Source organism: Merops nubicus, unplaced genomic scaffold (genome assembly GCF_000691845.1).
Source record: "Merops nubicus isolate BGI_N331 unplaced genomic scaffold, ASM69184v1 scaffold12270, whole genome shotgun sequence".
Taxonomy (NCBI): Eukaryota; Metazoa; Chordata; class Aves; order Coraciiformes; family Meropidae; genus Merops; species Merops nubicus.
The window spans coordinates 119,467-130,630 of NW_008583625.1; the positions used below are offsets into that span (position 1 = coordinate 119,467).

At 36.7% G+C, this 11,164-nt stretch overlaps 1 protein-coding gene across 1 annotated transcript in view; it reads right to left on the reverse strand.

The window, feature by feature from the left end:
* Positions 1-11,164, reverse strand: part of LOC103774139 (protein sidekick-1-like) — a gene marked incomplete at both ends in the record, with an annotated part of 264,514 nt that overhangs the window by 119,460 nt on the left and 133,890 nt on the right. The window contains one exon of the mRNA XM_008941529.1: positions 8,079-8,212. Within this exon, the coding sequence (XP_008939777.1) occupies positions 8,079-8,212 (134 nt within the window). The remainder of the gene's footprint in view (positions 1-8,078; positions 8,213-11,164) is intronic.

Below are 11,164 nucleotides of genomic sequence, written 5' to 3' on the forward strand. Positions count from 1 at the left end.
CTTTCTAGTTTTATTGGTTGTATTACTCTTATCTTGTTACTTGTCTGTATATTGGATATTAATTTTTGTAATAATATCAATATGTATTAAAATTTTTAAAGGTCCACCAGTACTACTTAAACTTAGAAGTATTGACAGAAACTACCACTCTCACATCAATTAGAACTAATCATGGCTACAAAGTATTTCAAAAATAGTGAAAAAGCTCAGTTCCCTTCTCACTACAGTGAAACAGAAAAGAGAAACTAAATAGAAATATTTTCATGGCAGAATGTGGTTGAGGTGGAATTGGAATGTAGTATCAATTTTAACATTTTTGCCCATGAAAGATGTATCAATCTTGAGTAACCAACATCACCTTTTTATGTCTGATCAAAACAATGTTTATTTCAGAAGCTGCCTTTCATCTTCTACACTACAATATTAGTACAAGACTGACTGAAGAAAAACACTGGTCAAAAAATGACACATTCTTTGTAAATTCTGCAGTATTGTTTTTAAAAAATGTACGTGAGTCAGTGAGATTGAAAAGTCTGTCTGTTCAACTAGCAATACGTTTCTGTCCAGAGAAGTTTTCTGGCATTTCTCTTACATTGGTCTTCCAACAAATCATCACAGTTTGTTCAAGATGGCATTTTCCTGGATGGCATGTATAATTGATGTATGTCACATTTTATAAAATGATTGCAAGGTAAATTCAATTTTCTCTTTTCCTTGTTTGTGTCCTCTAAGAATCTCTTATCTCCACATATCAATTACAGAGCAGTGACAGTGATAGGATACAAATCACCCCGATGAATGTAATAGCAAAAGTGATTAGAGATAGGGAGAGATTAATTGCATGTGTCAGATATAAATAAAGGGTTTAGGACACAACCCAGGATTTTGAGTGTGCGTATTCCTGATTTCTTCCAGACACAAAACCCCAAACCTTATGAAGAGACAAGTGTTACAAGAAGCTATGTTAAAATAAGTTCAGTTATAGAAACATTAGCATTTGCCATTCTTTTAGAGCTGCATGCATAAGGTATGTACACATGCCAAAGGAACAGAACTTGGGTGCATTTCCCTAGCTTCACCAGCTCACCACAGCTCCCCGTAACAGGGCTGTATTGTTGCACTGTTGAGGAAAAGGGAGGAACTATTTAAACCTTTATTACATTCGTTGATGCAACATGATAAAAATTAAGTGCCCGATATTTAAATGCTGATTTTGGCTGTTAATACTCCCTTAGATAGTAAGACTGAAAAAAAATCTTACAAAAAGTTTATTTTATTATCAAGCCATTGCAAAAACTCCTAGCAGAGGAGACACTAGTTGCCTGGGACGGGCTGTAGCAGATGCACAAGTGCACCATGTGTGGCAATAAGTGTTATTGAAAGTAGTCCAGAGAAAGAAGAAATTGGAGACCAACCAATATTTCTGCTATTTATCCGAAAGAGCACTGATAAAATATTTGGACAAAGCCAAAGAAAAGCTCAAGCTGCCACAGAGGTTTCTTGGCTCATCTCTATTATTCCTGCAGTTTAGCAATCTATCATTTTAACCACAGGTTTCCCTTCTATATCACTATAGTTAAAAGTGGGGAAAGTTTTCCTTTAAAGAGAAGAAGGGTAGAGAATTATGGAAAAAAAAAAATCTAGTTCAAGCTTTAAAAAACCCAACAAACCAGCCAAGAGATCCAGAGTCCAAGGATGCTGATAAATCCTGAACTCCATCTCATATTTCCTTGGAATGTATATAAAATAATTCTACACTGCAATACAGCATCCCTTTTGCAGTAGATAATAGGTAAACCATTCAGAATATCAGCCTCCACTGACATTCCTAACTCTGGATAAAGCTTAAACTAACATTTGTTCCAATATATCAAAACCAAATCTTCACCACTAACTCAATTTAGTCCTTTTTGTCATAGCTACAGTTGTTACTAAAACTCATTTTACTTACATACATATAAACGTATATCTCAAAAGTGTGTTTATGTTGGCTCAATCTATTCTCAAAATAATAAGAAACAAAGATCCCCATTTTTAAATGTATGCCCTTTAGTACTAGAGCAGATAGGAGCTACAACAGAAGAAAAACATTAAGACAGTATTTTACTCATTTATTAAAGATGGCATTTACGCAGATCTTATCCTTATGGTACAGTTTGAAATCCCAAACACTTCTATGTTCTCCTTCAAATTCACTTTTTGTGTAACAGAAGGATGTTAAATGACCATCAAATCGCCAGGTACACATTTACTCATGAAACCATGAGGGTGTCCTTCCTGGAAATTCTGCTTGACAAAGAGAAAGTAAAGGCCATGCAGAAAATGGGAAAGGAGAGATATTTCATTATTTCCAATAGTGACTTAAAACCAGCACATTGAAGACTGTGCTGCTCTGGACTTCCCCAGTATTTGGTCAGAACCTCAGGCAATCATGTACAATCATGGTACAGAAATGCAATTTCATTTCATCCCATATTCCTTCTCCTTCCCCACAACCAAAAAAAAAGAAAGAAAAAAGCAGTATAATTGAAGAACTAATTTCACCTCCCCAGCACTGACCCAGACAGGCTAAGCAAAGTAAATTCCCTTGGCATGAACTAAAAACAGTTTGACAAGTTTATGGAGCTTGTGTGAATTTGACCTCGGAATAGAAATATCTATTCCCTGAGGGTGCCAGTCCATTCCTCCTTTTTTTTTTCCCTCCTGCCTACAACTAAAAGTTGGATCTAGCTATGAAAAATTCATGCAGCAGTATGCTGCAAACATATCCGTGAATGATCCCCAACATCTGCTGACTTGAGCAAACTTTGATGGTTAATATGAAAAATTATGTTAGTGAAATGCTCTCTTCCACAGCGGATAATGTCTGCTCTGATTCTTCTGAAAACTCATCTTCAGAACTGACAGAAGGATGTACAAGGTAATCTACCAAATACACCAACAGGTAACGTGGCATTTTCCCCTCCCCCTCATTTTTGCCTAACAACAAAGAATATTTCATTTTTTACAGACACTAAAAGTGACCTAAACATCTTGTCCTGTCATGAGAACTTTTCTAACAGAAAAACAAAAAACTTTCAGTATCCTGCAGTCTGAAATGGGACTCCTCCCTCCTGTGAAATTTATGTTTTGACACATTAAAACTGAAGAACAAAATAGGTGCCAACCACAGCTAAACAGGGTCTGCTTAGTCCCATGTTAACATTGGCCCTAATGGAATGAAATTCTGCACGCTGCAAGTGGAAGAACACCCTTGTATTTTAAATTAATTGTAATGCAACTCAGCCTGGAATTTGATTTTTCAGGCCCAAATTTTATTTTTTTTTTCCCCTTTCCTCCTTCTTAAGCATTGCCTGTGCTCCAGGGAAAAATTTATCTTTGTTAAATGATAATTGGCTTTATTATCTTTGACTCTTCAGAAATGCTGCCTGGGAAGGTTTTTAAAATTTTCATCAATCTTGTTTTCTGTTTTTACAAAGTCTGCATCAGAAAAAGATGTCAGCCTGCAGAACACTGTATCTCCTGGTGTTACAGATAGGTCCTGAGACTATCTAATTCACTAATGAATCTATTGAGGCAACATGCATCTCAATATTTCACAGCTTAACAAGAAGGTCCAGAAGCAAGGTCCTGAATTGCAGTTCCAGATGATTAGCGCTGCAAAGCCAATTCAAGCAGCGGTGTCTAAGCTGTCAGAACAGCTTATGCATACCCACCTTTTGCAAACTTGCCATTTCAATCACTTACTGGGGGACACTTCCTCAAATTTTTCATCAAATATTTCAGCTAAGGTCTGAAATAGCCGTGCAGACTGTTAGAAGTTTCCAAGACTCACACCTACAGCGTTGCATTGTAGTTAATATTAGAAAAATCTCAGCAGGGCTCTTCAGACTTCTTCCAAAGCAGCAGCAGAGTCTTGCCATATTGTCACATAATAAAGTAACCAGGACATGGATTGCATGCATTGCAGTGAACACCTCACCCAGCCCCTTACAGTGTTAAAAATTTCCCTATGTATCTTCCACCACCACAAAACACAGCTCCTAAAAGTCTTGATATACCAGAAGTCCTTATGGTTTCACTAAGAAACTCTTTAACACCTCTGCTCCTCCCTTCTCCCCAAAACATCTTTGTGCCTAAGTGGCACAGACTACAACAAAGTAACATGTACCAGGATTTTTTTTTACCCTTTGTCTTTCTTGTGCAAGTTCCATTCTCCCACCTTAAGAGGTCTGGTTGCAGAGTTTTAGAGAAATTTAGCTGATACACAGAGTATGGCCTTCAAGGAAAAAAGTTTTAGGATGGCCTTACTTTAACAAACACTTAGATCTTAGAGTGTCCTGCCAAAACTGGTAAGATTAAAAGCATGTAGTTTCACCCCCTGACAAGCTAGAGTCTTTAGGAAGAGATTTGACCATCTGTGCTGCAGTGTAAACCTGTCTATGGGAGAATGGGCATGAAAGAAGAAGCCTAAAGAGTTATGGATCTGTTTAAGATATCACCATCTAATTTATCATTGATTAGATGGAAATGGGAAAGAACATTAAAGATTTCCCAATTATTTTTATTGAAAAGTAGTATTTACATCTAAAAAGCTTGCAACAGCTCAGGGATAGATCAATTCTCACACCTTCTCTGGTCAAGTTAGGAAGTTCCAGCAATGGAATTAATACTGAAATTCTCCAAAAGAGTAATAATGAATTTTCAACACAGAGTAAGTGATTTATTGGAGTCTAAAAGCAAACTGAGTTTTGTTAGTGTTGCTAAACTACTGACTTTGAGACTTCTCTAGCCAAAATTCTGTGTTACTTACATAAAAGCTGGGACATATGGTTAAAAAAAGGCACGATTTACATCAGCTTACTAAACAGTTTAACTGATTTTCAGATATTTTAAATTTATAACTAATTTATGACATCTTATATAATTTCAGATGTGCTGCTATTCCAAATATGTGGCCTATTGGACATGATGTTTATTTCACCATAGCCTATCACCTCAGGGATGATCTAATCCTCTTGAAATCTATGGAAACTTGTCCATTTGAAAGGAACTACCATTATTTTCAAGCATAGCTGTATTGGACCTCATGCTGTGACCTGGACTTTCAGATTAAGACATGGTTTTAGAGGGCAGGGCTGCAGAACACCAGTGTTTAACCAAGACAGGGACTCAGCTGTGCATCTTCTCACAGAGTGCCCATACCTACCAGCTAGTGCATCTTAGTGCTAAGAATATTAAAAATCAATCCATTCTGGGTATGCATCTGGAAACACCAAGATGTCCTAAAGATCTTTTCATTTTCACCAAACCCAAGCATTCTCATGCCTGAGTTTTCAATGTCCAGCCAACCTCAGAACATAGAGAAAAGCCAACCCAAGAACAGCAGAATCTTCTTGTTCAACATGTATCAAATACAGTTATTAACTGAAGGAATTTTTAGTACATTTTCTAGGTGTCACTCAAACACCATTTACTTCCAGCCAAAATTCAAGGGATTGATTTTAAACTGCAATATAAGGCCCTATAACTCATATTCTATTTAGCTCAGGACTATAGTTTTTTCCTACTGTCAAGTCTTGTATTTGGGACCAGAGCTGTGCAGCTTCCAGCTTTCTCAGCCCTTAAGACTGATTCTGCAAATGTGCTTTTCCTGCAGGCTGGAGCAAGTCTGACACTGATATCCTTCAAGGAATAACAAGCTATGCATATCTAACACTGTTCTCAGTGGATGACTGCCCTGGGAATTATCTATAGCTTTTTTTCCTCTTGCCCTCAATAAAAGTGGCGATATGCATGCCAAGTCATGTAGCAAGGTTGTACTCAATAATTAATATATAATCTACTCACACAGAGATTGGATATTCCACTTTACTGTGGTTTATTTCATTTTGATTAAACTGTTTTTAAATTTTATACATGTCCTAATGGAAAATGACAAGGGTCATCACTCTTAACATCTGATAAGACACAGACAGTGACAATTCAATGTGATTAGATCCATACCTGGAAATACCTTTAACAATCTGTTTCCAATTGCTTGCTGGAATTCTTTATTACTCCTCCAAAATCTGTAATTTTTGTGCAACCTCTCTCTGTATATTGCTTCAGGACCATATTTTTTCCTTATTATTTTGTGCTACTGGACCAAGAAGGTTTATTTACCTCCATTTAATGTATCACAGATGTTTCTTCCTCAGATCAAGGTTCAGAATGACCATGTTAGTCTCATTTGCTTTACAGACACTGCAATGTCTTATGGCCAAGTGCCTTTCTTCAATATACACATTGCATTAATAATCCTCGACATCAAGACAACAATTTTAAAACCTCATTGGCTACTATTCATTTTAAGAAGCAAATCCATTTTTGGCTGTGTTGTCTCATTCTTCATTTTCTTTTGTCCATCTAGTCTTTCCCATTTTTCCCATTCCAGACAGACTTTGCATTCCCAGGATCAAGTTTGTACACATTTTGAAGTGTTTTCTTTTCCATATGGCTGTATTACCTTCTGCTTTGCATAGCACTTGTTATGCATGCATGATCACAGGCTATTTCTAGCATTAATTAAGATATGAAACTAAAGTGGGAAGTACACTGTTGGTCACATAGTACAAACAATATAAATGTGCTTTAAAAATGAAATTACTAAAGTGTTAGCAAATCTCTTCAGACTGTCAGAAATGATGTTTACAATCTACAGGCCACAGTACAGCCAGAATTCACAAGTGAATTTGGAATATTATTTCTCCTTCAGAAAGATACACAAAGAACTCCTGACAAGTTCTTTTAGTTTATAAACATATCTGGGAAGTAAACAGGTTTTTCTCTTCTGCTGTCTGTTTCCACACAATTTCTGCTCTCAGGGAGCCCTGATCCCACTAACGGGGCTTCCATTGTTTGTGGAAGAACAGCTTTCCTTGAAATCCCATCAGGGCTTTTAGCAGAAAAATCATATTTTCGTGTAAATTAAATATTTCCCAGGAACATACCGTTTTTTGATGAACTTCTGACAAACATAAGCATATTTCCAAAAACAGTTTGCCAGATTTCCTGTCCAGAAATCCAAACCCCCAAGTTTTGTTATTGTAAGGAAATGAGCTACAGGGATTCTCTCAGATCTGATGGTATTCAAGATCAAGAGATCTCAGATGTCTTATGCTGACTGATCTAGAGCTGAGGGTCCTGCACCTTCTAGGAGTCCAAACCATACGACTAGTGTCATTAAAGTTGCCAGTGTCATCAACAATTTCCACATTCATCTCTTCCTTGTGTCTACTATCAAAAATAGAAGCCTCCACACTCAAACAGACTAACCTACTCCCTACCTCACTGCTACACTAACAACACCTTTACAAAATGCCCTCAGAAAAGGAGTCAAACCATTCTACAGGTTTAGAATATTAATCTTTCATACAAGCACACTTACTAAATGCTTTACAACAGTTTACACCTGCTTATTTTTGCTGAGTGTGCACACTAGTATATTTAGTGTGAAGTCATCCTTCTGACCCCCTTGCTCTGCTGCTTCCACCCCTCCCCTCTGTTGTAAAATCTACTCATGGAATACCTCTGTAATGGTAGGTGTTAATACAATTTGTGTAATGTAAAATAATAAGTAATAACAATGAAATGCATGTTCCCTGGGACTCTGTGATAACTCTAGGTAAAAATAATGCAATAGACTGGGAATAGTCTCATTAATAAAATTGCACTCAGAAGAGTGACTTGTTTACTTACGCACAATGGAAAACAATACATTATAAAGCCTTGCATTAAAAAGAAATTATGATCACAACTTCATAACAAACAGTGAGGGATATCATCATGTACCTGCCTTGCAACAAAATAAACTATCAGACAAAAGGCACTGGGGGTGATTTGTTGAGTGCATATGCTCTCTTAGGCCCCTCTTACTGCACAATGAGTTCAACGTGCTCGAAAACAACCAGGAAAAGTTGACATCCTTTAAAGATCCAATCCTCTGTGAGCAAAGCTCTTTTTATTAAGGCATACTTTTGTGAATGCTGTGAACAACCTCAGTATGACAGTGCATTATATAGAATTTGGATACTCACTTGCTACGCTGAGGTGAATAAATGGACTTGTCTTGTTCTCCCCATTCTTTTCATTGACAGCCTGGACATAGTAGCCTCCTGCATCAGTCACTGAAGTTGCAAGGATGACCAGCTGATTCTCCAGTGTGATGGCTCTGTTTAGGAAAGAGAAAGATCACACTGAAACCAGAAGGATGGTATCCACTAGGCAAAAGATGTACAACGTTTCAGACTTGACAGACTGATGTGATACTCATCAGTCATCTAAATCAATACGGTGTGGAACTCAAACCACACTGATTTCAAACACATTCACAAATACTTGAGACCTTTGATGCCTCTAGGCCTTTTCTCCATTTCGATCGTGTGACGTTTATGGTGACATGCAAAAAGCTACAGCACATGAAACTAAAACAGTTTAAATGGCAATAAGAAGTTACAGAAGAATCAGCAAATGCCAGAGACCTGTAGGCTGCAAACTTCATCGTTATGGATTCATGAGAGCCCTGGCAAGCACCAGCGTGCTACAAAGTCAGTTTTATTGAAAACCTCAACAAGTGGAAGATTGCTTATTAAAGACTGACACTTGGGGAGTAACAGCATGTAGTTTAGTGAAAGAAAAATGTAAAAATCAAAGGCAGTAGACCCTCAGAAGGTAAAGTTTCTGTATTTATAGCATCACTAATTATTGCAACAGCACAGACAAGGACATCGGCATGTTAGAGCTTAATTGATCTACACAGATGATCTGGGTGTAGATGGAGGGGAAGCATTTCCACTTAATCTCAATCACAACTCTGTAGTTAAGCACTGCTGTAGGCCTGAAGGAGTCTATAAATGTCATTGGACAACATGTCTGCTATTGCTTAGGGATGATACATAACAAATGGCTTTCTAAACTCCCTTGTATGCAGCATTCCCCATCTGCACTGCAATAGGTTTGGCTACTTAGCATTTTACATGTGTTTGATGGTCTCTTCTTGATTATAGAAGATAAAGGTTTAATCTAGAGACAATATGTGAGCATTTAAAGGGTTAACTGACCAGGACACAGGAAGCTCAAGAGACAGTTAAGAATAAAAACACAAAAGTTCCAGAGAAAGCCTGTGGAGCAAAGAGATGACACTAAAGCAGACTGGGACAGGCACAAACTTGGAAATCTGAATGCCAGACTTGGAGCAAGAAGCTGCTGCCTTCACTGATGTCACCTGGTGAGAAGCCCCGTTGAGTTCAGTTGTGCTATTAGTCACACCCTTGAGCATGAGGTTGAAACATATGGAATTATTATACTGGCTCAAACAAGTTCATGCAGCAACAGGCCTCAGGAAGAGTCAGCACTGAGTGAAAGGATTCATGCACTAACCAATCCACAATGAACCCTCCTGCATTTCTCCCTCCTGTTTTGGCATGGTATCAGTAATGTTCACACTTCACAAAGATTTCACTTTTGAAAAAGCATTTACAGCAATAGGGGAAATCCCACATTCCTACCATAGCATATCAATTTTTATATGTAGGAGGGGACACAGAAAATTACAGTGAGAGTATAGCAGTGTTCAAAGGCTCTGTGTATTTTATTCATATCACTTCAATTTTCTAAAGTGGATACCAAGAACACTGAACTTCTATAAAGCTACCAGTACATACCAATAAAAAAAAAAAGTCCTGAAAAATATACAGGGCTATATTTTCAGCCCTGAAATCAGTTATCATACATCAGCTAAGAATTCTGTTTATATTTTATAATAAAAACTGTCAGTAAAGATAAACTACTAAAAAAAAAAAATCACAGTATGATTTTTTGCTTTATTCAATGAACCTGTACTAGCTTAATTGACTACAAAAATTAATCAAAGAAACTGTGATAGATTTGCAGAGCAGGGATATAAAATGCAATTAATATGACATTTGATAAAGCAAATAAAGATAAAATTCTAATGAAGTGCTAATAATTGAATATAAAAAGACAATGACATTTACATTCATTTCTACTTTAGTTCTAAAGAAAGCAACATTAGAAAAATTGTTTGAATATACTGAAACATATTTCAGACTTCTTTGATGCCAGCTGCAACCATGCCCAAAGATTTAAAGGCGATCCTTGAATACTGGCAAGATGCACACTGCTGCTATCTGTACTAAAATGGCTGAAAATCCTAACAATTAAAACACTATACTCATTATATACTAATAAAAGGCAAAACTTTAAGCTGTGTTTATTGAGGAAATTATTCAAAAAGAAGATTATTTTAAAAATACACATTTCTTGGAACATAAGCAAAATATAACAATTTACATTTCACTCAGAAATAAATATGAAATGAACATAAGCATATTTTAATCTAAAGATAAATCAAAAAATATTAAATTCTGTGTTCAAATACTGTGAAAAGTTTGATGTTAATTTGTATGGGAAAAAAGAATTAGAAGACATAGGAACTACTGAAGTAGTTTCTCTTGTAGTTTCATTTATGACTCTTTGGGGTCATAAATGGCATGGTCGAATTAATGTTGAATTAGAACCCCCCAAAATGAGTTACTTATACCTTAATTTTTTTAAAAAATAGAATGTTTCCATTTCATTAACCAGAGACAGGTATAGAGCAAGACATGAGCGTTCACAAGCTGCTAGCTCTGAGTTTTATTCAGATCAAGCCCTGTGCATCAGGAAAATCAATTAGTCACATTTTAAGGACTCATTAATTTCAATGTTTCTAAGCTATCTGAAGACTCATACCACAGCCCTCACCAGGGTTGCAACCACTTTTTTGCACAACAGCTGCACAGTGTCCTAAAATTGGCTCTAACATGTTTTCCTGGGTTTATTGTTTGTTTTCATTGACTGATATAACTTGTAAATTATGACAGCCCCACACTAATGTTCCAAGGAAAATATGATTCCCGGCTGCTCAGTTTAGCAGCATATTTGAGGAAGAGGATTGCAGCAGATGGAGTGGACCTGTCAGTAATTCATACCCAGCACAGAATTCATGAAAAAATATAAATATTGCTTTTTCAAACTTAACTCAATCTAACATTTTCAAGACAGGAGCAACCAGCAAGTAAGCTAAGCAGACTGATCCTTTGGGATTCTGTAAGTGTAGGGA